This window comes from Falco naumanni, chromosome 20, assembly GCF_017639655.2.
Source record: "Falco naumanni isolate bFalNau1 chromosome 20, bFalNau1.pat, whole genome shotgun sequence".
Lineage (NCBI taxonomy): Eukaryota > Metazoa > Chordata > Aves > Falconiformes > Falconidae > Falco > Falco naumanni.
This window is the reverse complement of record NC_054073.1, coordinates 3527784-3555271: the sequence shown is the minus strand read 5'-3', so window position 1 is coordinate 3555271 and position 27488 is coordinate 3527784. Positions and strand designations below refer to the sequence as shown.

General features: G+C 61.1%; 1 protein-coding gene across 5 annotated transcripts in view; it reads left to right on the top strand.

The window, feature by feature from the left end:
* The window catches only part of LRP1 (LDL receptor related protein 1), an 88851-nt gene that overhangs the window by 7415 nt on the left and 53948 nt on the right, over positions 1-27488 (top strand). For all 5 annotated transcript variants that reach the window (XM_040618385.1, XM_040618384.1, XM_040618383.1 and 2 more), the window contains exons 2-6: positions 10420-10542; positions 17440-17577; positions 19854-19973; positions 20808-20936; positions 21204-21467. In XM_040618385.1, coding sequence (XP_040474319.1) covers positions 10420-10542; positions 17440-17577; positions 19854-19973; positions 20808-20936; positions 21204-21467 — 774 coding nt within the window. The remainder of the gene's footprint in view (positions 1-10419; positions 10543-17439; positions 17578-19853; positions 19974-20807; positions 20937-21203; positions 21468-27488) is intronic.

Genomic DNA, 27488 nt, shown 5'->3' with positions numbered 1-27488 from the left:
GCGAAGGGTTTCCTCCCGGCGCTCGGCGCCGCCGGGTGTCGTGGTGCCTTTTTATTGTTTGGAAAAGGAAGCACTTGGGTTTAATACTTCCCGCGACGATCGCCTTCCAGCAGGCCAGGCGGATGCTGTGGGGCACCAGGGGCAGACGCCGCGTGGAGAGCGGTGCTGTGCCTGCGCCTTTGCCCCTGAGCCGGGACCTGCGCTTCCTGGGTTATTTCCAAAGAGGGAAATTTCCTTCCCCTGTCCTCCAAGCAGCAGCTGAATTGTCTGTGAGCCCCTGGCCTCATCCGCGCTGCGGGACACGGCCCCTGCCTGCTGCTCGGGGGCTGCTCCTGGGGCCGTGAGCCGGCTCAGCATCCCTGGGCTGGTGCCCGCGCCGTGGCCCTGCTTCCTGCCGCAGCCCCCGGCTGCTGCCGGCCCTTCCAGATGGGTTCGCTCAGCGTCTCCTCTCGCGGCCCGGAGCGTGCTTTCCCCACCGAAGGGCGGATTTGGAGCCTAGCACTGTGCTTTACTCACCAGCTTGGTCATCTCCTCCGCAGCTGCTCTGATGCCATCGCCCCTCAAAACATGCCCAGCCCAGCCCTGCGCCTTTTTGGCTGCGTAAAATCTTAAAGCTTCTTTTTCTGCAACTTGCAGAAGGTAAAACCAGGCAGACCAGAATCCCAGACCCACTGGAACCACTGGAGCATCCAGGCTGCCGCAGGCGAGTGGTTCTTTGCTGGCATAGCCGAGCCACGCTGGTGGAGATGCTGAGTGGCGGGGTGGCGTCTGGGATGCAGCACTGGAGCAGACATAACTGTACTGGGTTCCTCTTTAATCGTTCATGCTGGTTATAAACAGATGGGATGCTTTGCCATGCTGAGGATTTTTTACCCCTTTACATCTTAAAATACAACTGAGCAGGAGTCGGGGAGCAGAGCACTGCTGAGCAAACCTGCCCCGGTCCCTTGGCCCTGCGCGCGGGGACGTGGCTGGGTGGTTCTGCGGGTTGTACAGCGGATCTGGGCAGCAGCGACAAGCCCGGGCGTTGCGTGATGGCCCCGTGCATGGCTTTAGGGTTCACTCTGTTGTTGGATCCCCCCCTCCCACCGCTCTGGCTCGGGGCTCGGCGTTTGGGTGGTGGCTGTGGCTGGTGGGCACTGCTGGGCTCCGCGGAGCTCTTGGCACCGGGCTTGGCTGCCAGTATCTGGGGCTGGAGCTGTGGCTGGAGGGACGGTGCTGGGCTGGCGTGGTACCTGGTGGAGTAGAGCGGGGACGAGCTCCAGCGTGGGCCCCGCGAGCCGCAGGGCTGTGCAGCGCTGTCTGAGGATGCTGAGATGCCGCGGGCTGCAGCTCTGCAAAGCCACTTCGAAGCCGCTGCAGGACGTGATTTACGGGGGCGCGCTGCTGAGGAGACCCCACACCTCTGCCTGCCCCACGCTGGCACCTTGCCGGCAAGCACGTGCGTGCCACAGGAGCTGCCACATGGCCGGTGCCTGGAAAATGCCAGTGCAGGTGTGACGTCCGTCGGGGGAAGGATCTTCCCCACCGGGCTGGGAGGCAGCGGTTTGCTGGGGCTGTGTCCTTGCGGGCCGGTCCCGTTTGCTTTTGGGGACCGGGACGGGAGCAGGTGACAGCCAAAAGCCCGGTGCGGGCAGGGAGCTCCGGCAGAGCAGGGCAGGGCCGCGGTGCTGCTGTGGCTTGTTTTCTCCTGGGGAGACCTTGAAATAGCAGGAGATGGTGCTGTGCAACGGGTGGCACCGTGGCTCCGTGACCCTGTCCTCCCCAGAGCCGGGAGATGCTCCCCACGATGCGCGGTCCCCAGAGGACCTCAGGAGGGGACCCGGTGGCTGGAGATAGGGTCTTCAGGTCCTTGTCCCCATCTTGCTGCTCTCCCTCCTCCTGGAGCTCCCCGTGTCTCCTGTGGGCAGGACGAGGGGGCGGCTTCTCCCCGCCTGGGCCGGGGTGGGACCCCCCGTGTGCACCCTGGTGGGGACCCACAGGGGTGGTCACCCCAAGGTGGCTGAGCTGGGGCTGGCCAGGTCGTCCCTGGCGTGCAGGCCGCGTTCACACGGGCAGGTGGACCAGAATCCAGAGCAGCTCCCCACGCGGATGCGCTGCTCGGGAATAAAAGTCCCTTTATGCCAGAATAATTAGTGTACTCAGAGCATGCTAATTATTCTGGGATAAAAGTGACTTTTATTCCGGCAGAGTGTCCTCTCAAAGGGCCCTTTCTGCCCGCTCCCAGGGCACAATAGCTGCTCTGCTCCGTTTCCCCATCTCAGACAAAGTCCTTATTTGCGAAGCCAGCGAAATTGAGTTGACTAATGAATTAAGGCCAATGGTTTTGGCCTGGCTCCAGCGCTTTGAAAGCCTTGGCGAGCTGATGCCCGTCCCGGGCAGGAGGAAGCGCAGCACCATCCTGCCCCAGCCAAGCCCCCGTGAGCTGCCTTCAGCCCCGGGCTCTGCTGCGGAGCTCCGGCAGCGTCCTGCCCCCTGATTCAGCTGTCCAGATGAAATGCCTATTAATCTATAATGTGCAATTGCTTTATTGCACAATGCAGGCAGGTCTCTGGAGGAAGCGTTATCAGCTTTAGCCACAAGCCATAAATAACTGCCTCCAGTGCAGAACACTATATTCTGTTTGGGTTCCCAACTGCCGAGGGTATAAACATCCCACTTCTTATTGCTAGAATAAATAAAGGGAATAAAACCTTCTGAGCAGGTAGAGGATGGGGGGGTGGCTCTGCAGTAGCCCCCCTGGCTGGCAGGGTCTCCTGCCTGCAGCAGCTGCCCCCTCCCCATCCCTTGCTGGGGAAGGAGATGGGTAGGGGGGAGCGGGGCATCCCCCCCCCCCCCCCCCCCCCCCCCCCCGGTAGGGATGGCCGCTGGCCAGGGACGGCTGCAGCCCATCCAACTGCACCAAGAGGACTTGAGCCTCTTTCTCTTGGCTGCAAATGCTTTTTTCTTTTTCTTTTCTTTTCTTTTTTTTTTTTTCCCATTTAAATTGCAGATAAGCTGCAAAACGAGAAAGAAATAAAAAAAGCGTGGTTCTTCCTTGAAACACCCTCCACTGCATGGCTGCAGCCTGCCCCTTCTGCCCCTCCCCGCCACATTTTGTCTGATCAAGATTTTTTTTTTCTTTTCTTTTTTTTTTTTCTTTTTCTTTCCCCCATTCTGAAAATGCTGTGGGTTTGTTTCATCTGGTTCCATCTCCTGCCATTTTTCAGCTCGTTTTTCTGCAGACCTCTCCGTGGGGCTGGAGGCAGGAGGGGGACGAGGGGGTTGCACTCCAGCGCAGATCCCTCAGCTTCTGAATTTGGTTTAAAATGCAAATCTTACCCCCCCTCCTTTTTTTTTTTTTTTTTTTTTTTTTTTTAATGCATTTCATCTGAAGGTGGCGGAGCTGCCGGAGCCCGGGAAGCAGGAGGGGAAGGGGCTGGGCGGGTGGGGGGAATGCATTCCTCCCAGCGCGTCCAGATTTCCTGATGCGTGTTCGCATTTAAATCATCTCCTGGATCTGTTTGAAGTCAGGTGACCGCGGTGCTGTCGGGGATGAAAGCAGCCCTTGGGAGCCACAAGATGATTTTAGTCCCCTTCCCCCTCCCCGCTGAGGATGGATGCTCTTGGGCAGCCTCCATCTTCTGTCCTCCCTTAGGGGCACGGTCTCCATCGTCCTTCTTTCCTTCTTCTCCTGGTCTTCCCTCCCCTCTTGTCCTTTGTCTGGGTTTGGGTGGCAGCGATGGCAGGTCCTGCGGCTGGTGGAGATCCCGTCCCCATGGAGATCCTGTCCCCATGGAGATCCCATCCCAGTGCACATGGTGGAGGCGTTGGGGGCAGATCTGGGGTGCTGGGGCTTCTCCCTTGCGCCCTGGGGTTGTGTCACCTCCCCCTGCGCTGGCCACAGGGATTCGTGCCTGGAGGGAGCTGGGGTTGTCCCCAGAGCAGAGGGGGACATCGGGGGTCCCGGGCTCCCCCTCCCTAACTCACCCTGGGGTACCCAGTGCGGGGACCTGGTTGCTCCCGGTCTTTGCTCCTGTGCTTGTGGGGCAGGATGGGTGCCCAGCCTGTCGGGAGAGCCTGGGTGGGTGATGGGGGGGTGCGCGGAGCCTGCCCCGCGTGGGAAGGGGCCGTGGGGGCGCACGGCCAGCCCCTGGGGACGGCTGGGTCAAGGGCCAGGCTGTCCCCAGTGGGATGACAGCTCCTTGCTTAGATGCTCACTTGGGTGGCCTTGAGGGGGGATCTGGCAGCTGGGGGGCAGCGGCTGGAGCCCACCCTGCTTGTACCCCCCCCCCGGCAGCGGGCCCTGCTGGCCCCCACCGGGCCTGGGATGGGGATGGGGGCAGACGGGGTGGGGGCTGCCGCTTGGTTCTGGAGAGCATCCCTGGGTTGAGCTGGGGGAGAGCAAAAGCTGGGGATGAAGAACGGGGGAAGGTGCCGGCACGCTGCGGCGTGCGCCGCGTCAGCGCCCAGAGCCGCAGGTGATGGTTCCATCGCTTTGGCTGGGTTTGGGGTGGTGGTTCCGATTTGCCGCCTCGGGGTCCCTAAAAATCAGGTGAGTCGCAGCAAAACCTGCACGGGAGCCCTTCCGCTCGCCTCGGCCGGAGCACGCTCGGTCACGGAGCCTTCCCTAGGGATGGCTGCCATGCAAGCGTCGCTGGCCAAGCCGCAGCGGGCTTTTCTTCTCAAAATTGTCTTTTTTAACGTATTTTGGTTTTTTAAAGAAGGTTAACGCCTCGTGATTTAGTTGCAATAGGCAGACTTGAAAGGAAAAGCTGGGTGTGTGTGTGTGTGTGGTTGTGGGGGGGGGAAATATGTATTTTAAAGTCAATATTTACTTAACGATTGGAGGGGCCCATCCCCCAGCCCAGCCACGCATACCTGCGGCTTCGCTGGCAGGACTGGCCGGGAGCACACAGCGACGTCAGTCATGGAAGCGGCTGGGATGGAGCAGTGGGTCTGGTTTGAATCTTCCCGTTGGAGGGGGCCGGGTGGAAGAATTGCAAAAATGCATTTGAACTGTTTAGGGATCTTGTATTTAAACGCAAAGCAAACAAATAGGCCTGCCTTTCCCCTGCTCCTTGGAAAAAAACGGGCCCACAAACTGAAGGTTTTGGGTTTTTTTAAATGTCTCTATTACCCTGTCCAGCTCTTCGGAGCCGAAGGACCTGGCAAATTTGCATTCCTTGTCAGCTTGCAAATTTGGCGCAAACTCCTGCGCCGCGCTGTGCCCCTGCGGTGCTTTGGGGTTTTGGCATCAGCGGCGTGGCTCCCGTACCAAACCCCAGCCCGCAGGAGCCGGGCGGCGCGGGCGAGGGGCACGCGACCCTCCCTGCTTCATCCCTTCCTGGTGCCTGGAGAGTCCCGAGAGCAGAGAAACCGGGAACAAACCGTGGGGTTTCGGAAATTCAGCGGCAAAGGATGGATGACGTGGGGGAGAAAAATGAAGTATGAGGTGACTCCTGCTTTTTGTCTTTGGTTCGTTGGGCGACTTGGAGGTTCTTCCCACTTGGTGCCGTGGGACCACATGCCAGGGCTTTGGGGGGGTCCTGGGGGGGGCACTGGCTCGGCTGTTACTGGGGAGAGTGGCCCCAGGGTTGTGGTGAGCTGCGGCCAAGTGATGCCTTGAGGGCCGAGTTGACAGGGAGGGATGGTGAAGAGGAGGGACGGTGGGACGAAGCTGTGATGTTCGGCTGGCTGATGGGGACAGGCTCTCCCCGGAGAAAGGCAGTCGGCCAAAAGTGGCCAAAATTGGGCGAAATGGTAACTGGGAGCAGAGCAGATCGTAGCAGTGGTTCCCCTGCGCCTTGGCGTGCGTTGAGCCTTCGAGGCACGCACCGGCACAGCCGTTGTGCCCACGTGCTTGCGGTGGCGGTGAGCCCCACGGGGCCGCTGCTCGGCTGATGCCGCCTTTGCTCGCTGGGGCTTCGCTGTGCCCCACTCCGGGGTCCCCCGGCTCCCTCCAGAACAACCTGGCAGATTTTTGTGTCGTTGAGGCGAAGCGCGCCTGTGCGGCGTTGGGAGCACCTGGCCGGCTGTGCCATCCACGTTGCCGCGCCCGGCGGGGGCACGCAGGGTGCCTGGCTGGGGTACCACAGAGCACCAGCTCCCTGCTGCCCCTCGGACCCAGCTGCTGCATCCATCCTGGTGGGCGCAGGGCGAGCTGCTGGGGCTGAGCCCGCGTGCTGGGCGGGTTTGCGGCTCCCTGGTGCGGGAGGTGTGAGTGGGGTGTGCAAGCGTGGAGGGGAGCGGGGACGGAGACCTGGAAGGAATGCGGAGTGGGTTTATTTTTCTCCTTCTCACACTTTCTTCTACCCCCCCCCCCCCCGAACATCTGTTTTGCAAATCATGCTCATTCCAGTCCGTATTTATGGCCAGCGCTGTTTCCTTTGCAAAGTAGCGGCTGGCCACCCCCTCCCGAGGCGAGGAGGAGGAGTTGGGCTGAAGAGGAAAGCACAGCTTGCTCAGGGAAGGAGTTCTTTAATATTTTTGTGGTTTGCTTCCAGCCTATCTAGGTTTTTATGCCGTACTCGTCTGTGCACTGAAGGTAATTTGGCGGCTGCTCAAGGTGAAGACCTCCTGCTCGCCAGCCTCCCGAAATAGTCCCTTTAAAAGGAAGTGTTGATTTCTTGCTTTAGGCAAAAATGAGATGTGTTTTGTTGTGTTTCTTTAACAGCCCTTTTCCCCAGCCCGCTGCACTCCTAACACGGAGCCTGGAGCCTCGGGCTGCTGGCATCCATGGGGTGGTGGGGGGCACAGCCAGGCTCTCCTTGGGGGGATGGTGGGGGGCACAGCCAGGCTCTCCTTGGGGTGCTGGGGGGGCACAGCCAGGCTCTCCTTGGGGGGGATGGTGGGGGGCACAGCCAGGCTCTCCTTGGGGGGGATGGTGGGGGGCACAGCCAGGCTCTCCTTGGGGGGGATGGTGGGGGGGCACAGCCAGGCTCTCCTTGGGGGGGATGGTGGGGGGCACAGCCAGGCTCTTGGTCCCCCCCATCCCGCCTGGGAAGCCCCCAGCTGCTGCTCTGGGGCATCTGCTCCCACCCCGTGCAGGAGAAGAAGGATCCCCTTTCTTGCACCCAAACAGCCATTTTTGGGGCCGTTTTTTTCAGTAGAGTTCCCCCCCCCCCCCCCCCCCCGTCCCCTTTGCGTTACTTCTGAGCAGGGATCTCTCCGCTCGCTGCCAAAGAGGGACGTGTTTTCCGCGGCCGGCGCTCGCAGCTGTCCTGGCCACGCTCTGAGCCGGCCATTGTGCGCGGCATGAAGGCGCCTTTATTCTCCAACCCGGAGCTGGAGCTCCGCTCTCCGCTGCCATTGCTGCTTCTGCTGGTGCGGCCGCTTGGCTTTTGGAAAGAAATTTGGCTCCCGGTGAAGGATGCATTAATAGATACCTTCTTTAATTGTCCACCTGGCACTGAGGCATCTCGACACTTACTCTGGGGCCATTGAACTGGCTGGGAACACGCTGTGCGAGGACAGAAAGTGCGTGGGGTTGCTGAGAGCCGGCGGCCGGGGGGGAAGCGATCTCCTTCCCTCCCCTGCACGGAGCCGCAGCGGCGGCCGCGTGTGGGAAAACGGGGCCTCGCGCTGCCGAAGCCATCCCGATGTTTGGGGGCGGTGGAGGGGGCACAGCCAGGGATGGGAGATGGGAGCGGGGGTGGCTTCGCGGTGGCTTGACGTGCCCTGTGGTGCGAGGGGTCCAGGACTGCTCCCCAGGGTCCGCCTGCACCGTGGGAGGGACGGAGCTGGAGCGTCGCCACCTGTGAGCAGGGTGTCCTCGTGGCACGTGTGCAGCCTGGCGAAGCGTGTGCGAGCCACGTTTCGGTGCTTGGAAGAAATCCCGCATGTCCCGCTGCTGCGGGGGGGAGCTGGCGGTGGGGGAACACGCTCTGCTCTGGTCCAGGCGCAGCTGGGGATGGGGCTGCTCTGCAAGGGGTACGTGCTGCTATTAGAGGTGACTCCTTCAGGCGAGGGACAACCTTCCACGCCGCTGGTTGAGCATCTCTGCTCCAGGATCGGCGTCTCCAGTGCAAAACGAGATCCTGTCCTGGCTCTGGTTTCTCCTCCCGTGTAGACGCAGCCCTGCGGGGCTGTGAGCAGCTGGGATGGGGCAGGAGGCTGGGAACCACTTTAGGGGGGGTTCGCCCTAATCCTGTGGGTCACCTGCTCCCCTCGGGGGCAGGTGAGAGGCCGGGAGCTGGGCTCAGCGCTGGGGGAGGCGGTGGCTGCTGTTGGCCCGCTGGGTTCCTGGGCGCTGGCTGCGGTCGGCTGGGCGGTTGCGGCAGCCGTAGGTCACTTTGTGGCTGCTGGAGACCTGGGAGGATGAGGGAGAGCAGGGAATCCGAGGGAGTGTCGGTTCTTTGCTGTGGTTTTCTTAATGAATCTTGCATTCGGTGCGCTTGTGGCTGGGAGACGGAGGTGGAAGATGAGCTCCTCCGGGAAGAGGGGGCGGTGGCGGAGCCGGCTGCGGAGCTGAGCCGGTTGCAGGAGGGGGCTGTCCCCGAGCCCCCAGCCCTGCGCGGCCACATCCTGCTGAAGGAGGGGGACAGGCTTGGTCTCCAAGTCATCTCCCACCTAAAGAAGGTGTGTGTGTGGGGGTAGAGGGGCGGCATCGGCTCATAACCAGGGATGTTTCATCCATTTTGATACGTCCAGTCTCCATCTTGATTGCACTGAGCTCCCTGTTGTGGTGTCGAGCCTTTCCCTGGAAGCAACAGCTCCGACGCTACCGGTGCTGGTGCTTTGAAGGCTGATGCGATGCAAGGTTTGCAGGAGGTGGTACTGTTCAGTCAAACCAAATGACATCAAACAAAGCCCTTTTGCAGGTCTGAAGAATAATTAGCATCGTTACACGGTGGGGAGAGTTTCCTCCCACCCTTTAGGGACTGGGACCGGGGACCGTGTGCCGTCTGCGTCCCCTTCCCTCGCAGCATCCCTGCCGCAACCCGGGAGCTGCCGGGACCTGGCTGCAGCGTGTCCCTGGCAGGGCAGGAGCTGGAGAGAAACCGCGGCACCATCCCCGCCTGGTGCGCGCCGCCGGGTGAGCCGGGTCATGAAACGAGCTGCAGCGGTGGCAGCGGCTCCCGCCCGTGGTGCTGCTTGCTGCGGCTGCGGAAGACCAGGGATGACACAAGATAAATGTTGAGGGAATTGCGCCTGTGTGGCTGCTTTTTGCGTTTAACAGACAGCCACGGTGGCGTTCCGGCAGGCTTTTTGAGATTCCCTGCCTTCCCCAGGGCTTGGGCTCGCGGTGCAGAGCAGAAGCTGCAGTCGCTGTGGACGCGTTCACCGCAGCGGCTCGCCGGGAGGAAAGTGAGATGCTGAGCGAATGGCGAGCAGATGCCCGAGCCAGCCGGGGCCTCGCCGGGGAGCCGCTGGTGCGGTGCGTTGGGCTCGAAGCTGGCGCGGCTTCATGGTGCTTCGCCCCTTCCCCACTGCAGCTCCTGCCTGGGCCTGTGCCGCTGGCAGTGCCGCGGGGCTGCTGGCCCTGGGTGCATCGCAGGTGCAGCGACGGATGCGGTGACCGGTGGTGGATGCGTTTCCCCGCGCTTGGCGCTGGCCCCGCTGCTGCACGTTGGCCACAGGAGACCCCGGTGTGGGGCCGGCCGCTGACAGCCGGGGGTCTCTGCCTCACCGCAGCCCTGATGCTTTGGCAAAGGGGGAGTCACATAGCCTGGGCTTGGGGGTGCAGTGACCCCCCCCCCCCATTGCAGCCTGTGCTGGGGGTGCAGTGACCCCCCCCCATTGCACCCTGCCTCTCCAAGGTGCCAGGCTTGGCAGGGCGAGCACCCCAGTCCGGAGCTGCGGGGGGCACCGGGGCTCATCCCAGCCCCGCTCCTGTCCCGTCCTGGTAGTTTTGTGCTCTGCGCTTTTGGTTTTCCTGCTGTTTTTTGTTTCGATTTTGTTTTATTTCTGCGTGTCCCAGGGTGGGAGTGCTGGGGTTGCTGCCACCCCCCTCCCCCGCGGGAGCATCCTGGCTGCACACGTGTGTTTCCTGGGCACAGGATGGATGGAAAACCCGTCTTGCTGCTCCTGGTGCTGCTGTCTTTGTGATTTAAAAATGTTACTTTTTAATTTGTTCTCATTTGGGTTTTCTTATTTTTTCCCCTGTCTTTTTTACTGTCTAGCATAGAAAATAAACTGCCTTTGGCTCCCAGGAGCTAATTCATCCAAGTTAAATGATCTTTAAAATCTGTTAGCGCATCATGGATCTCAGTTCCTGTTTTCTCGCAGTGTAATTAATGCTTCAGTTTAAATTTTCTCCTTTCCTTAGGGGCAAGGTTGATGGATCTGATGCCAGGCTAAAACTTTTGCTGAGCCATTAGAAAGAAATCAAACTAAAAGCAATCTAGTCCTTAATTTAAAATTATATATTTTTTTAAATAACTTGTCTTTGGGAAGAAACTGATCTTGTTTATTATCATTATTTCTTTTCTCATCCAGCACCGAAGACATGTAGCCCTAAACAGTTTGCATGCAAAGATCAGATTACGTGCATATCTAAGGGCTGGCGCTGTGACGGGGAAAAGGATTGTCCGGATGGCTCGGATGAATCACCCGATATATGTATGTATGCCTTTCCTTCCTAATAATGTTCTTTTGGTTTTATTTCATCCATTCTCTCATTGCATGGTCCTTCCAGGGTCCCGAACAGGCGGCATCGCGCAACTGCTCTACCTCAGCTCCTGTTTCTCCCGTAGCACCAGGAGCCCCCAGCACCGCGGGGGGTGGGTACCACTCGGGGCAGGAGCCCAAGCCGTCCATCTGTCCGTCCTCCCTTTATCTCCCCAGCCGCTGCTCCAGGGGCCTCTGCCTCTGGGGCCATGATCCATCATAACAAAACAGCCTCCTGGGAACGGTGTATCACTGATTTTATTTTTGTTTTGGTTTTTGTTTGTTTGTTTGTTTTGTTTCCATCCAAATTGGTTTACACCAGGAAGGCAGAGTCCTGGAGGCGAGCGTGCAGCGAGCTGGGGCGCTGGGCAGGGGCTGCGCGGGGTCGGCAGCATCCCTCCCTCGGGTGGCTCTGACTCTGGTGCCTGGTGTTTAACGGGCGCTTGGGCTGAGGCTGGGCAGAAGGGAAGGAGCAGATCTCTGAGAGTCCTGGGGAACAGCTGGAAAAGCGACGCCACTTTCCCCAGATGTGTTTGGTGTCGGATGCTGTGTTGGTTTTACGGTTTTTGTGCTGGGCTGTTGGGAGCCATGCTAAAGCAGCAGTGCCGGCATCCCCGGCGCTGGGGATGCTCCTGCCTCACATGGGACAGTTGGGTCCCTCCGGAAGCAAATGGGGAACTGGGCTGGGTTAGATGGGGCACAAGGGCTGGAGATGGAGCAGGTGGGTGGGTGTCTGCGCGGGGGAGCGAGCCAGAGCCAAGCTGGGTACGGTGGGTGTGCTGGTCCTGCCGCGCCACGTGGTGCCGGGGGCTCTGCTCCGGCTGGGCTGGAGCAAGAAACCACCTGGTTTTGTCCCGGTTTCTCCTCCATCTGACGAGGGAGGCTGTGCTGCCCTTGTTGCCTTGCAGGAGCAGCCTCATTAGGTTGTTTTACCGTGTCAGGAAAGCAGCTTCGGGATGCCGGGCTGGCAGGGCAACTGCACCAGCTTCATCCCTGCTGCTGCTCACCAGTGCCCAGCAAAATCCTCTCATCCTCTGGCCCAGGGATCCTCCCCAGAGTCCTGCTCCACGCTGTACTTGGCGTAAAGGTCTCCTCCAAAGCAGTTTCTGGTTCGGCACCGGGGTTATTTATTTCTTAAGGCAAAATGATGCAACCGTCCCCTCCTTGGGAGGGATGAGGGGGTTGGGATGGGCTGTCTGGCTCCAGTCAATCAGCAGCCCTGGAAAATTACTGCGGGAGGACTCAGAGGCCCTTCCCTGGCTGGAAGAAATCCGTCCTGATTGACGTATTCACTTGCCGTGCATGTCTGCGCTCGCTTTGCCGCCCCCCATCCCTAGGACAGGTGAACGGAAAATGGGCCCCTTGGATGCTTTTCCCTCTTCCCCTTCTTCCTCTTTCTTCACTGCGAAGGCACCGCTGGTGGGGGCTGGTAAAGTCTCCCCCCAGGATGGGGAAGGCAGCGCCGCACCTGCCTGCTCCGGCTGCTGCTGGCCCTCCGTGAGCCACTCCATTGGTGCCCTCCGCAGTGGGGTGAGCATCGCGATCCCTGCTCCAGCACCCCGCGGGCCGGTGAGGCGCCTGGTGCTGGGAGCAGTGTCCGGCCGCTCTGCAGATGCACCTCATGCCCGTTGGTGCAGCAGTTGTGGTCTCGAGGGGTGGAGGCAGGAGGATGCTCTCTGGTTTGCTCAGAGTCCCCCGAGGGCTCGGGCACCCGCAGCTCCCACAGGAGGAGGGAGGCTCATTCCTTGGGGAGTGCGGGACCCCCGCTCACCGTGCACCCCTCGCTAGATGCTTCCAGGACAGGCGAGTGAGAGCCTCTTGCAAGGCACAGACCGAAGCCCAGCAGCCTGTTCTCTCTGCTCACCCTGCCAGCACCTGTGGGACAGAGCCCACAGGTTCCATCACCACCACAGACCCTATGCTTTGGAAACACCTTCCTCCTGGGGAGTGGTTCCTTCAACGCTGAGGTTTGGGGACCTGGAGGGGCTTGACCTTTCTGAGGGACTCCACTCACTTGCCCCAAGTTGCAGTTTTGAAGCCCCAAGACTGCGTTAGCCCAGGGAGCGCCAGGAGGACGCCTGTGCCCTCAGGTCAGGGGCAGCATCGCTGCTGGTTCCTCTGTGCCGGTGGCTTGGCAGCGCTCGGCACGGTGCTGGTGCCCACCTGGGCTGGTGCTCGACTGCGCCCACCTTTCCCATGGGCAGGGGGTAGGAGGGGGAGGTTGCTGCCTGCTCCTGCCTGCTCCTGCCTGCTCCTGCCCAGGCTTGCACAAGCGGAGTCCGACCTGTCAGCACGTGCGTCACGGAGCCCCATATCTCCGGGATTGCCAGGCAAGCTTTTCTCACGCCACTCCGGCACCGGGGCTTCCAGCAGGCTCTCATCCTTCTTATCTTTTTGGCAGGGAGAGAATGACTTTTATTACTATTATTTAATCTCTTTCTAAGCTCAGGCTGCAAACGTGGCTCTTGCACGCTGCTTGGCGCACCCTTTCACGCCCTGGCAGCGCAGCAGGGTTATTTACATTGCACTAATGTACTCATGTCAGAGTCTCTTGAAACGCCGTCTATTATGTGTGAGGTTTTCCTCCCTGGGGAATCCTTTTAAGTATTTGCTGGCTTTGCTCACGTGTTAGCGGAGCATAGGAAGAGTTCCCTTCCTGATCTCGGTGCTGTGCTTGTGGCTGTGCGAGCGGCTCGTACCCGGTTCTTGCCCAGTCGGTCGGGTTTTCAGTCCATGGAGCTTTCCTGGGGGGAAAAAAACTTGGACAAGAGCCTCCCTCCTGTTGAAAATCAAAGGAGGTGAGGGGCTCTGAGAAATGAATTTGCTGCGGCTGAGCTGCAGCCGTCATCTGGCCGCTGCATCCCGGCTGGCCTCATGCCTGGAGCTCTCCCGGCTCAGCTGGGTGCCCTGGCCAGGCTGGGGCTGTGCGGGCGAGCGGGACGGCCGAGCTGCCGGCGTGCGTTTCTCTGGCCGCGCAGCAGCGGCACCATTTGCTTCACCACAGACGTGTCTGCGGGTCCGTGGCCTTTGGTCGCTTGGGTGTTTGCGAGGATTCAGCATCGAACGGCCCCATCGGCCCAAGGATTCGGGTCTCAAATCCCTTGTCTCGCTGGGCTGGCCTGGGGCTGGACCTGTGGGTGGTGTGCCTCTGCTTGGGTCTGGACGTGCCTCGTGAGCCTGTTGTCTGCAAAGCCTTTGCTCTCCTCTTTGTGCGGCGCTGGCACCGGGCGCAGCGGGGAAGCAGCAGCAGGACCTGCCCTGCCTGAGCTCTGCCGATGCTCGGCTGCATCCCGGCGGGGCGAGTGGGACCATCCCGCTCCCAGCGCCTCCTGCCCGTTCCTCCTATTCCCCCAAATCTCTGCCTGTCTGGGCTGTTGCCAAATCAACTACAGGCTGCTTTTACAGGAGGAAGAATTGCTGCTGTTCTCTTTTTTTTTTTTTTCTTTCCATGTGGTTTTTAGAGGTTAAAAATTCCTGTCTAATTCAGCTCCTTGGGGTGTACCACAAGCTTGTCACATGTAATAAATTGGCTCATTTATTAGTGCGCCAACACAGTCAAAAGCAAACAAAGTGGTTTGTAGATTAATCCTGCCCCGTTTGTGATAAGTAGTTTGATCCAGGCTCTTTGCGGGGGAATAATGGACACGGCAGATCAGTTTTGACTGATGAACTGTGCACTTTATTTCAGTGCCTTCATTCTTTTGGCCCGTATATTGATACTACTTAATTAACCCTTAATTTGCAATTACTTGGTGCCTGGACCTGTTGTTCAGCCCCCCATGAAAAATAAAAGCTGTGAGGTGGCACCTGCTAAGAAATTCTCCTGGGAATTGCCTGCCGGATGCCCTGGATTGGGGCAGGGAAGGAGGAGAAACCCATCGTGGCTGTGACGAAGCCCAGGAGCCCTGAGCTCCGTGTCCGCATCCTGGAGGAGCCTGTCGCCCCAGTGCCAAGCCAGTTGGCTAACTGGAAACATACTGGAATGTGCTTGATGCACAGCCCGTGCGCAGGGGAGCGATCTGGCGTCTGGAGCCCGTTAGGTTTCCGTTCCCCGGGCGCTTCTTATGCAAGAAGGGGCAGGCGTGTGCCAGCGGCCCCGAGTTAGTCACTTTGTGCAAAAGTGGCAATCGAAAGGGGAAGCGGTGGCAGGCTGGGGAGCGCTCCTGCAGCGCGCGGTGCTTGCGTGCTCGGCGGGGGCTTTCATGCGCTGCCCCTGCTGTGGGAACCTCCTGCCCGTCTCTGCGGCAGCAGCGGCGTGCTGGGCTGCGGGGCGGCTTCTTGGAAGGTCTCATGCTGGACTTTAGTCCTGCGGAGGTTTTGGTGCGTTTGGGAAGGGCAGAGGAGGAACCCAGCCTGCTCCGTCGGCTCCTGGAGTAGCTGCTTGCTGTTCCGGAGAGGGTTGGGTGTGCAGAGGCGCCTGCCTGGGACGAGCTGAGGGCTCTTGTGCAGGGTCAGGAGAACCCGGGGGTCTCAGCCAGCGGGTCCCACCTGTCCCTCATCCACATTCCCCTCGGTCCTTGCCCGGTGGAGTGAGATGGGCTGTTCCGCCCGCGCTCTCCTGGCTGCAGGCAGTGCAGGCAGCGCAGGCAGCGCAAGCCCTGCCTGTCCTTGGGGCAGTGCCCCTGCAGCTGCCCCTGCAGAAGGGGCTCAGGCTACACTGAAGCAGGAGAGGAGCCACCCCCGGCTCTAACCTGGGTCTCCCGTTGGTGTGGCCAGCTCTGTGCTGCAGGCTGGGTGCCGGGGCGGCACTGGGTCGTGGGGGAGAAGCACCAGTGCAGCCCTGCAACGGGGTTGAGCTGTTGGGCTGGAGGCAAGAGCCAGGGCTGCCTGCGCCTGCCTGGGATGTTCGCGGTCCCGATGTTCTTCCCTGGGCTTTGTGGTGCCCCGCGGGAGCAGCACCTGCCGGCAGCCTGAGGACCGAGGTTAAAAGCAGGTCTGGTGTAGCTGGGCAGAGCTCGCCGGGAGGACACGGAGCCCTTGCCGGCCGGGGCAGGAGCGGTGCTGGATGAGGCTGTGCTGGCACGCGGAGTGCTGGGCTGGACCCTGCAAGCTGCGCGTGATGCAACGCTCCCTCTCCAAGGAGAGTTTCAGCTTATTTAGGACAAGCTCCACCGGTGGAGTCTTAGATGAAGGTGACTGCTGGTCTCAATAAGCTGTCTAAAACGGGACCGTGCCTGGACAAAGCGCTCAGCGTGTGATGCGCTGCCGGTGCCCTTCTCGGTGCTCACCTGGCGCTTTGCCTGCCGTGAAGGGGAGGGGGTGGTCCGTGGGGAGCTCGGGGAGCTATTTCTGCCACCGTCTCAGTGATGTGCTGCCTGCCCTGCCGAAGCGAGGGCCAGGCACAACCGGCCCCTGCCTCCCCGTAAAACAGGATTTCAGTACTTCGCTTGCGTGCCGCCGTTGACTCAGCAAGGCGTGGTGTTGGCTCCGGCGAGAGCTGGCGAAACGCGTATTCAGCCCTAAAGCAGAACTTGGGTTTGGGGCCAGGGAGGAGAGGGAGAGACTGTGGAGGGGACTCGGGCTTTGCAGGGCTTGCTGGTCCGCGTGCCGTGCCGGTGGGCTGCTGGCCCCGAGCCGGCGCTGTGCCGCGGGTCGCCCGTCGGTACGGCACCCCCAGGCAGCTGCCAAACTGTTAGAGCCGAGATGGTGGTGGAGCTTCTAACGGGGTTTCAGGTTGTTAATCGATTTACGGTGTGTTTTGTTGTTTGTCTCAGTGCCATGCTTCTTTTCAGAGAAGCTTAAAAATAAAGCCTTGCTTCCTTTGTAATTTTTCTAGTTTAATAAACGGAGATTAAGTCTCCCTGGGTCGCGTAGCCCTGGCTCTTACCGGCCCCCCGCAAGGCGGCCTTACAGTGGCCCCCGAGCGGGGAGCGGGCTGGTACCTGAGCAGGGGGGTGCTTGGCACGGGGGGAGCCGGGGGGCTGGCTGTGCTCGGGGGGCTCAGCCTGACCCTGTGTGCTTCCCCCCCCCAGCAGCCAGGGGTGCCCAGAGCCGTGTGTCCAGACATCCCGCAGTGGATGTCACCCGTGGGAGCTTGAAATGGGGACTCTGGGGCTGCGGAGGTCTGGGGTCACCTTCCTCCTGGGATCCCGGCCCGTCAACCTGGCTGTTCCCGAGGGTGGGCACATGTCCCCTGACGGCGGTTGGTGGGGCAGGCCAAAGGTCCCTGTTCCCCCCCGCCCCGGGTCTCCTCGCTTTTTGCACGATGCTCCAGCTCAGGCTGCTGCGGGGGTGATGGAAGAGGCAAAGTTCACACCAGACGGGTCGTGCCTGTCCTCCCCACGGAGCGGTGCGGGCAGCGGTCCCGCCTGCTCGGAAAGGGGAATCCAGTGGCTGTTAATGAGCTTCCCCCAGTGAGGGCTGGGGGTGCGGGAGTGGGCAGAGCCCCCCGGTCTGAGCCTTTTCTGGTGACCTTTTCTGGCCTTGAGCTGCCGTGGCAGCCAAGGGGATTTGGGACTGGCCTTGCTGGGTGGGAGCTGCTTTTGCTCTGGGGCACGTGCCGGGCAGGGGAATCCAAACCAAGGAGGATCTAACGTACGTCTGGGCAGAGGGAATCGAAGCGTGTTCACACGTTTGCCACCGGCGTGGTGCTTGCCTGCTGCAGAAACGTTCCTGTGAACATCCCGGGGAACATTCCTGAACCCCTGCATCTGCCCTGGGAGCTTTTACCCAAAATCTTGCTGTGCAAGGCCACGTCCAGCAGGTGATGGTCCCTGCTGGAGAGCCACGGCACGGTGACGTGGGGGGCTGAGAGTTCCCTCGAGTTTTGGGTGTTTCCTCTGGGCGATGGGGTTGCAGAGCCCTCATGCTCTCCCTTTGGTGACACTTCTGCCTTCTGCTGTCTTGCAGGTCCTCAGAGCAAGGTGTCTCGATGCCAGCCCAACGAGCACAACTGCCTGGGCACGGAGCTGTGCATTCACATGAGCAAACTGTGCAACGGGCTCCACGACTGCTTCGACGGCTCCGATGAGGGGCCGCACTGTCGGGGTAGGTGTCTGGGGGGTGGCGGTGAGAGAGGGGCTGCCCCACCAGATACTGCCCTTACCTTTCCCTGCCCCCACGGGAAGTCGCGAGAGCCCCGTTTGTCCCTGGTTTCTGCTTGTATGGTGTGAGCCGTGTGTTGGTTTTGTTCAATGGCTTCACACCCGTGCCACCACCGCGCTCGCGCTCCCCTCTCGGTGCCACCACCGCGCTCGCGCTCCCCTCTCGGTGCCACCACCGCGCTCACGCTCCCCTCTCGGTGCCACCACCGTGCTCGCGCTCCCCTCTCGGTGCCACCACCGCGCTCACGCTCCCCTCTCGGTGCCACCACCGCGCTCGCGCTCCCCTCTCGGGGCTGGGCACAGCCGGTAGCAGACCCCGAGATTAGCCAGAGCCGCTTGCAAGCGAAATGCCCGTCATTCCTGAGCCTGCAGGCCATTAAATAGCTGCATTGTCTCCTGGGCTTAAAAGCTCGGAGGGCTGGGGTTCTGCATCAGATAGGAGAGACCAGTATGTTTTTTTTCCTAATTTCCAAGAGCTTTGTCCCCCCTCCTGGCCTGTCCCTGGTTGCTAATCCTGCTGGAAAACTCTCCCTAAACCAGTGGGCTGGCTTGCTGGGGCGCAGATTAGTCGCTCGGAAACGCGTGTCCTGGGCTGACCCCCGGGGCTCGGCAGCTCTGGGTGAGCAGCAGCCAATTCTTCTCCCCAGCCCTTCCCCCGCCTGGGGCTGCTGCCCTGCCCAGCCCGAACCAGGTGCGGGACACCCTGCCCCAAGGGCTCCCTCCGGGGCTGGGATGGGGCTCCCCAGGAGCCCAGGGCGGCTTCTGCAGCTGCGCCTGAGCTGACAATTAATATTTTGCTAATAGTTCTCGTTACTGAAGCGGGGTCTGATTTTTCACAGCTGGGCAGCACCTGACCCGCGCGCACGAGGCGAGAGCTGGCCCCGTGTCGGGACAGTTGCTGCTCGCAGGTTTGGGCATGCGGGGGATGTCAGCCCCGGTGTCGGGTGCTGGGGTCCTCCCTGCCCGCCGGCTGGCTGCCCCGGGGTACCATTTCCCCACAGCTGGTTGCCAGCCCCCACCTGCCGCTGCCCCGGGCTTGGGGAGGTGACTTGTCCCCCCCCCCCGCTCACTCCCTCTGTGTGGGCAGGTTTGTCGGGGTGCCGGGGAGCCACCGCAGCCGACATCTGCCAAAACCCCCCCCATCGTCCTCCTCCTGCAGACCCGGCACTCTCGGGGGGGGGGGGGGGGTTCTTTTTTGGGGATGCGTGTGGTGCTTTAGCTGAGAGATAAGAATCTGAAATGAATATCTGGGTCTGCCAAAGCCGATAAACAGCTCAGCTGGGCCCTGCCTGGCTTATTAAATATGGTTCCACGTGCGAGGAGCAGGATTTGCGCAGTGCCTGGGTGCTGCTCCCCCGTCAGCCCCAGCTGCAGAGGGGCACATGGAAAGTGCTGGAAGGTTTTGGTTTGGAGAGGCCGGTGGCCGCGCAGCTGCCGTTTCCCCTCTGCCGGCAGATTTGCTGGGACCCAGTTCGATGCCCTCCAAGCACCCAAATGACTGGGTTGGGCAGGGTGAGGAGGGGACGGGAGAAAATAAAGCCCAGCATAAACCAGCCCCCCACCAAAGGGCTGGCAGCGTGTCCTTCAGCAGTTGCTCAATGGCCTCGGTGAAGTTGGGGGCTGCTGCTGTGTGCCAGCGGAGCGAGGCGGGCAGCCCTGGCCTCCCCCCGCGCAGGTGGGGGCTTTATTGGTGCGTTTTACGACCGCGAATGGAGATGAAGGTGCAGGAGGTGCTGAGCCAGGAGACCACATCTCTGGTCCCAGCTTTGCCCTGGGCTAGCCAACCCTGACCTTGACCTTGACCCTGACCCTGGGGCTGGCTGGGGCTGTGCCCCCTCTGCAGGGGGATGGGCTCTCCTGTGCGCCTGGCAGCTGGCTGCCTGCCCGAGCGCTCCTCCGCTGCCCGCACCACAGCATCTCTGGCGCAGAGTGGTCCCCGGGCAAGTAACACGGAGAGAACGTGGCTGAGAAGCTCGCCCTGAAGTCTGTCTGGGATCCGTGTCCATTACGGCCCCCCCTTCCTCCTCTGAGGGTCTCCATCCTTCCCTCCCCACCACGGAGCAGGGGACAGCGTGGAGGCCCCCAGCAAAGCCTGCTGGGGTGCCTGGGGGTCCCCGTCACCCAGTGCTGGGGCTCAGGCATCCACCCTGTTCCTCACCCGAGCGTCCCTGCTCACACGTCGGTGATGGCCTTTCTCCTTGGTCTTCCCTGTCTCCTCAGAACAATTAGCAAACTGCACGGCCCTGGCCTGCCAGCACCACTGCGTGCCGACGCTGAGCGGACCAGCCTGCTACTGCAACAACTCCTTCCAGCTGGCCCAGGACAGGAGGAGCTGCAAAGGTCGGTACCGGTACGGAGCGCAGCGGGCAGAGCCGTCGTGGTGCCCTGCGGCCAGAGGGACCTGGGGGCTCGGCAGACCCTGACCTTCAGGGGGGAACACGGGGGGCTGAGGGGATGGGATGGGGCTCTGCCTCCCTGCTGCTGGCGTGGATGCAGCTCCTGAAAGCCCGAGCACGGAATATCGGGAGGGAGTAAAGGGCTTTGCCTTTGTGCGCGGAGTCGGGGGCCATTGCCAGGCTTGTACGTGCTCCCAGCGCCTGCGCCCCGGCGAGGATGCTGGAAAATGGGAGAGGGTCGGTGAGCGGCGATCAGATGGGTGCCATGCCTGGGAACAAGTCTGGAAGTGAGAGATTGCGGCGGCTCCGGCTCTTTCATTTATCTGAGCAGAGGTGAAAGGCGCCTTTATCAGCTCCTGCACGCACCTCTGGGGGCAAGAGCTCCCCAGCGGAGACTGCTCTCTCATCTGGCAGAAGAAAGAGCAGCGTGCAAGGCAGGGCTTTGGGCGCGAAAGATTAGAGAAATTCAGACTGGAAATTTAGGCGCAGGTTTTGCAGAGAGCGGGGGAGGGCAGTGGATAATTAGGCCTTGAAAAGGCTCAGCTGGGAGGCAGGGATTGTCCCTTTGCTGCCTCGCTGCTGATGCTGGAGCAGAAAGCGGGGGGCTACCCGCGGGTGTTGTGGGGTGACGCTGGCCAGGTATTCCTCTGGGGGCTGGGGATCGTCTCCTCCCCTGCAGCTCTGCCTTGGAACGAAGGCTCCCCCCTTTTCTCCCTCTTGAGGCAGCGAAGGAGAGATGCTGGCTGGTCCAAACCCTGGGGTTTGCCTTCTTTTCCAGACTTTGATGAATGCACCGTCTACGGGACCTGCAGCCAGACGTGCACCAACACGGAGGGCTCCTACACGTGCAGCTGCGTAGAAGGATACCTCCTGCAGCCTGATAACAGATCCTGCAAGGCCAAGAATGGTGAGATCCTTGACAGGACGAGCATACGGCTTCTGGGCAGCTCTGCAAACCGTGGCCTCCTGCCCTACGTGTAGCCTTGCCCCTGGGTCTTCCCATCAGGGTGCTCTCCCCTGGGGACAGTCCTACCTCCTTGCCCATGCTGGGCTGCACGTCACGGTCTTGTTCTCGCCGGAGCAGGAGGGCCGGGCCGCAGGCTGACACAGCGTCGCCGCCGCGAGCGTTGGGTGCTGTGCCATGACCACCCTTCTCCCCTCCTTCCCCCGCCAGAGCCTGTGGACCGCCCTCCCGTGCTGCTCATCGCCAACTCCCAGAACATCCTGGCCACCTACCTGAGCGGAGCCCCTGTGCCCAACATCACCCCCACCAGTGCCAAGCAGACCACAGCCATGGACTTCAACTACATTGAAGACACGGTGTGCTGGGTTCACGTGGGCGACAGCCCCGCACAGACCATCCTCAAGTGTGCCAAGATCCCCAACCTGAAGGGCTTCGTGGAAGAGCGCTCCATCAACATCTCCCTCAGCCTACACCGTGAGTGCATGCTCCCCTTCGGACCTTGTCCTCACTTAAATGGTTCCTCCTCCTGGTTCCTGCTCCCCCCAGTCCCCATTTTCCCTGCGACAGCCTGAGCATCCCCAGCCAGCGGTGGGTGAAGCAGGGGTGTATTTTGGCAGGAGGTGGCTTGCCACGGGGCCAGGCACCGAGGCTTCAGCGCAAACGTAGCTTTTGGCTTTCCTTTTCCTTCCCTCCTATTACTTCTTGCCAGTTTCGTGATTTCTTTGCACATGAGGAAAAACAATCCAGCGAGGAGCGGAGAGGGTACCTGCGTAGCGTGTTGGGGGACAGCAGTTCTCGTTGCTTCCTCGTGGTTTTCGCCCGCTGTTCCTCTGGCCCAGCCAAACGTCGGTCCCCACCCCAAGCAGTGACTGAGAACAAAACCCCCCGACCAAAAAGTGCCTCCTGTGGGGCGGCTGCCTGAGTCACCGGCGTGAGTGGCAGATGCTGGTTTTATTCTGCTTGTGTCTTCCCAGCCATAATGAGTGTGGTTACAGCTCTGCCTCCTGTACGGGCTTGCTGGTCCCAGTTCAGCAGTCAGAACAGGAAGGAGAGTTACTTGCTGGGATTTCGGTGCTCTTTGACTCGAGCCCGTGCCCATGCCTGCTCTCCTGAGAGCTTCTGCCCGGTGCGGGGTCCCGGCAGAAGCCGTGGGCTTCCAGGCACCTTTCTTGGGTGCTGCTGCAGGTGCAGGGCGGTGGGGTTGGTGAGATCCCCCTGAGAGGGGAGGTGGGGGGGTGCCGTAGCCGTACAGCCAGGATGTGGGAAACCGCTCCCAGCGTTGTCGCTGATTTGCAACCTTGAAACCAGAGACCCAGTCAGTCGGGGTGGGACTGGGGGCACCCGGGATTTGCAGTGCGTTTCCGTCAGGTTTTGCAACCTTCTGCTTCCCTGGCATCATCCTCCTGCTGCCTTTCGCCTCCTGAAGTTGGGGGTGCTCCCAGGAGAGGCTCTGCGGTGCCTGAAGCCAGAGGGATCCCCTCCTTTCCCGGCGACGCGGGTGTTACGGGATGAGCAACAGCTAACCTAGCGAATTAGATGAACATGTATGAACTGATCTTTGCAAATGAGCAAAGGTCTCAGGTGGATTGTGGCGCCGAGGGAGTTTCTCTGCCGAGGGCGATGTCACGGTGCCCGGCTGCCGAGGGGGACCCGGCTGAAGCACGGGGTGCAAGCGGGGGACCCGCAGGCCCCTGCCGCCCCTCGGGCTGCGCTGGCGCTGGGGCTCGGCAGGCTCTGGCCGCTCTGCCCTGCCGAGGGTGTGTGCAGCGTGGTTAATTTGAGCTTGCAATGTGTATTTTTAGGGCAGTGTGTATTTTTAGGGAGAGGCCTCACCCTTTGCTCTTGCAGGCGATAGCCTGAAATTAGGCAGGACAGGGCTCGGCTCTGCTCTCCCCTCCCCCCCCACGATGGTTTAAGGGGGTCCCCGCTTCTATGTGCTCCTTCTGGCTCCTCTCCTGAGGCTTCCTGGGGCTGAGTTTGGCCTCCCGGTGGCTCACCGGGGGGCAGACCCCAGCATCGTGTAAAAAGCTCAGGCTGCGCACTTGTCACCGGCGCAGGTTTAATGGGATTTCCACCGCCGAGGCTGTGGGTCACATGTGGCGCGTGAGCCGAGAGCTGCAGGACGGCCCGGGGGGCTGTGGAACCGCTCGCTGGGTCTGGGGGAGGCTTCAGGCTGTTCCCGAGGTCAGCCCGGCCGCCTTTCCGCAGGGGGTCCCCACACTGTGAGGGTCCCCAGCTCTCCGGGTGCCCTCGGCCGGCTGCGGGTGCAGCAGCGGCAGGGCTCGGCGACCCGGCTCTGGCGCGGCGGTGGCTGTGGCAGGGGCAACCGTGGTGATGGGGAATCAGAGCAGGGTCAGGACCTGCAGCACTGACCGCGGCCCCGCGGCGGTACCCGGATGAGGTTGTCAGCCTGGCCGGCTTTTGGGGTGGTGCCTTGGGCTGCTCCAGCAAGTTAATCTGAGGCAGGACCTTTTAATTGTGTTCAGGACAGGAAAGGAACCCGTAATAAAGAGCATGTTCGAGTTCAGACAAGAAAAAGGTGCCGTGCCTTGCTCAGCCTCCTGATGGGTTGCGATAGCTCCGGGTGGGAAGAAGGGAATCCAGCTGACCTGGGTGGGAAAGCACCTGCCCTTGCCCCGGGATGAGGGAGCAGCCGCATCCCCAGGGAGGGGGGGACCGGCGGCTCCTGCGTGCTCCCGGCTGCTGCTGGGTGCTGGCTGCTTGCAGGGGAGCTGCGGTGGGGTCCCACCTCCATCGGCGGTGGGGTCCCTCCTCCTGTGTGGAGCATGAAACAGCCTTGGGTGTGGGCTGCGGAGCACAAGCGCGTGCTCGGCTCTGATTTTCAGCTCCAGAGGTGGGCTGGTGGTGTGGATGTGCCATCAGCCTCCTGGCCTGCGGACTGCGCCCTGGTGGGTACGTGCTGCCTGGACAGCTGCGCGTCGCCTGCAAGCGCTGCATTAGTAATAACAAGGCAACGCACCTCGGAAGGAGCGAGAACATGGCCCCGGCATCTCTCCCAGCAGATCTTCCTCCTGGCCAGGGAGGGTGTGATGAAGGACCTCCATTAACCCCCTCCGTTAACCGGCTCTGAGCTGCCGCTTCTGCCCTCCCTTGGGTTCGATGGTGGAGACTTGCGGTAGGGGCACGTCTCAGCGGTGCCGCAGGTGCTGTTCGTGGCAGGTTGGGGGGCAGAGGGGGTGGGAGCAGGGCTGCCCCCCCCAAGCTGCTCGTTGGCTGCGTGGCGCCGGTTGCCTTTTACTCCTGTTTGCCCAGGGAATGGTCCTTCCCCAGCTTTGCTGCACGCTCCCGGCAGGCTGCGTGCCTTCCCCTGGTCACCGTGGGTTGGTGACACGCGGGGAAATGTCCTCGCAGGGTTTGTCCGTGAGCACAAACGAGTTGGAGACATGAGTTTCCTCCCGCCCGGGATCCGGTGCTGGGGGTTGTGATGACGAGATAATGTCACTCCCTCGCTTCTCTCTGTCAGGACACTGGAGAGACCTGTGAATCCAATTAGTGGTTTCCCTCTTTATTTGCTTCTTTATGGCATTATCTGCTAACAGCAGGAGTCAGGCTTCCCTGGTGCCTGCTGCTAATGGGGCTTGAGTTGGCATCTGATGGGGGAAGACTGATGCTGAAGAGCTGGAAATTAGCAGCCCCCAGCTGTCAGGGGTAGGTCTGGGCTGGTGAGATGTCACAGCCCAGCTCTGATAGCAGCTCTGCTTCCCTGCCTTTCTGTCCCCACTCCCTTCCTGCAGAGAGATTAGTGTCACTTGTGTTGTGGGAGATGTGTTAAATGAATGCTATTAACAGGGCTTGGCAAGACCCATGGTACCCTGAAGCTTTGCTTTTCCCCTGGTCCTTGCACTACTAAACCCTTTTCTCTACCCTCAGCCTTGAGTACCGATGCACTTTTTTCATGGTGCCTGTCCCTTGGTTCCCAAACAACGTGCTGCCCATGGACATTTTTCACAGGCAGTGATTTTCTCCGTTGATCTGAGCTGGCCGGTCCCCCACCCCCAGGTCTTTTTCCAGGGACACACTAAAAAGCAGAGGCTGGTGAAGTCTTCCATCTATTTCTGTTATAAAAATCCACCTCATGTTGGAATTGAATTATTTCTCTCTGCCATCAGTCGGAGCCAGCTGCGGTGGCTGGGAAGCCCTGGGCACCTCTCTGGCACAGAGGTGACGGGGGGACGCGTGGGGCACGGTGCCGGTGGCCGTGGCAGCTCCTGCTGGGGACGGGGGACTCGGAGGTGGCACCTTCCCACCCAGCCCCCGGAGCTCGGCTTCCCTTGGGACGGCTCCCTGGCTGCTGAGCGCCTGCTGGAGCGCCCACCGGGCTCAGCCCCGTCAGGAGGACAGGACACGAGCGTGCGTGCGGCGGTGCCGGGGGGGCTCGTCCTTCCTGCCAACACTGAGTTGCAACAAGGGGAACTTGTCTCGTCCTTCCTCCCTTCCCGCTCTCCCTCTCCTCTGCTCCGTGTGAAAATCCAGCGCTGTTCCTGACCGGGGAGGATCCTGGCAGGCATCGCACATCCGCTCGTGCTCAAGGACAGGCAGGCGTGTGCCTGCGTGGGGGGAGCGCCATGCTCCGGCGTGCGCCCCGGCTCGGCTCCCCCGGCTCCCCCGGCACCCGGCGCCTGCTCCGGAGCAGCTGAGCATCGCTCAGGCGGGTTCCCCGGGAGCCCCCCAGCCCCTGTCAGCCCAGACCCCTCCAGCCCCAGCCTTGCCACCCGCGAGGGGCTGGGGACAGCTGGTGCCCAGGGCAGGTTTTGCTCTGAAGTGATAGCGCTCGCGTGCAGGCGTGAAGGAGGGGGGAGCCCTGCCGGTGCCTGGCAGGGGGCTGCGGCCGGTCCCTGCGGACCCACCTTGCTCAGCCGCTAATCCCTGACCTCCGGGGATTTCTGATCCCGTGGGGTTTCTCAACCAGATTCCAACCGCCACGTGTTTCCCCGAGACAATGTCCTCATTTGTTTGGAGTTGGGCTTCCAAAGAATTCCAAAGCAAAACAACACACCAAAAAAAATAATGATTTCTTTTTTTTTTTTTTAAACCTGCTTCCAGGGCCTTGTGCTGCTCAGCCTTCCCGGCTGGGCAGCTCATGGTTTGGCACTGCCAAAGGGGCAGAGGTGGGGGTACGGTGCAGGTCCTGCCGGGATGCAGCCGCTCCCTGTGCCGGGTCCTGGCTGGGGTGGCAGTTGTCTTGATGATACCTGTCCTGCCGCCATCTCTGCTAAGATGGTTTGTGCAAAAAGCTTGCTGCATCCCAGGGCCCACCCGGAGACCTCCGTCCCCCAGCTCTGCTGGCCGCCCAGCTCGACCTGCTGCCCGTGCCCCCTCGTCCCGGGGCGGCTGCTGCTGGGGGGGGCGCGTGGCCGGCTGCAGCTCCTTGGGCGAGCCCCTGCGCCCTGCCTCCCCCCCCAGGGCTGGGACAGGGAAGGGCGAGGGAAGCAACGGTCAGATCTGTGTGACCTTCACCAGGATTTGTGCCCCTCTCCTCCCCCAGGTGACACGCAAGGTGGTGACACTCCCCCGCAGCGTGCACAGGGGGCTCGGGGGGGGGGGGGGGGGGGGGGGGGGGGGGGTGAGGGCGGCTCGGTGTGCAGCCCTGCCAGGAGCCCTCCTTAAGAGGACACCGTTAATTGGCAGCAGGTTGACCCCTCGCCAGCTGCTTCTCGGCCTCCCCGGCATTTGTGCAAGCGCTGCGGTGGCAGCTCCAGTGCCGTGTCACCCGGTGATACTCGGCTTTCAGGAAAGGGCAGGAGCCCTTTGCTTTTACTATGGAAAAATACCGGAGAACAAGTGTCAGGAGACCGAGCCCTGGGTTTCTCAGTGGGTCTCCTGCCCTGTTCCCCTTCTCTTTCTCTTTCTTTTTCCCCCTTTTTCAGCCGACTCGTGACTTTTTGCACAGTCAGAACCAGCAGCTCCACCGTGCCAGGGTTTGTTTTGCTGAATGCGTTTATTGTGCTGGAAGGTCACTGGTGCCAGTGCTGCTAATTCCTGGCCCCAGCAGCCCAGGTGCCCGGAGCTCTGGTGTTCTCCTGGCGCAGGGCGATGGCTGCAGGTTTGGCGATGTCCCCCTGGCAGTGCCGGAGCCAGGGCTGCTGGTGTGGGGACTGTGGCCGGCTCCCAGGCGGAGCGGGCAGGAATGTCAGCTGCGCGGCGGGACGTGTGCAGGGCTGCTGGGAAAGGGCTGTGGAGGTTCCTTGATTTATTATTTCTTGTTTTAAGGTTTGTTGTTTTCTTTTTCTTTTATAAAACAAGCCCCCAGGAAGGGGTTTGAAGTATCAGGACATTTGATCCCGAGTGCATTATAAACCCTAAACGATAGCAATCTGGCCATTATTAAAATACCTTGCTGGGCAGCATCTATCTAAACAAGCATGTCTAGGAGGTTGTTTTCATTGACTCCATTTCAGCCCTGTTACTCGTAATGACCTGTCCTGCTGCCAATAAGCAGAGGAGCTGTAGGGTTTGGGACAAATGGATTTCAGG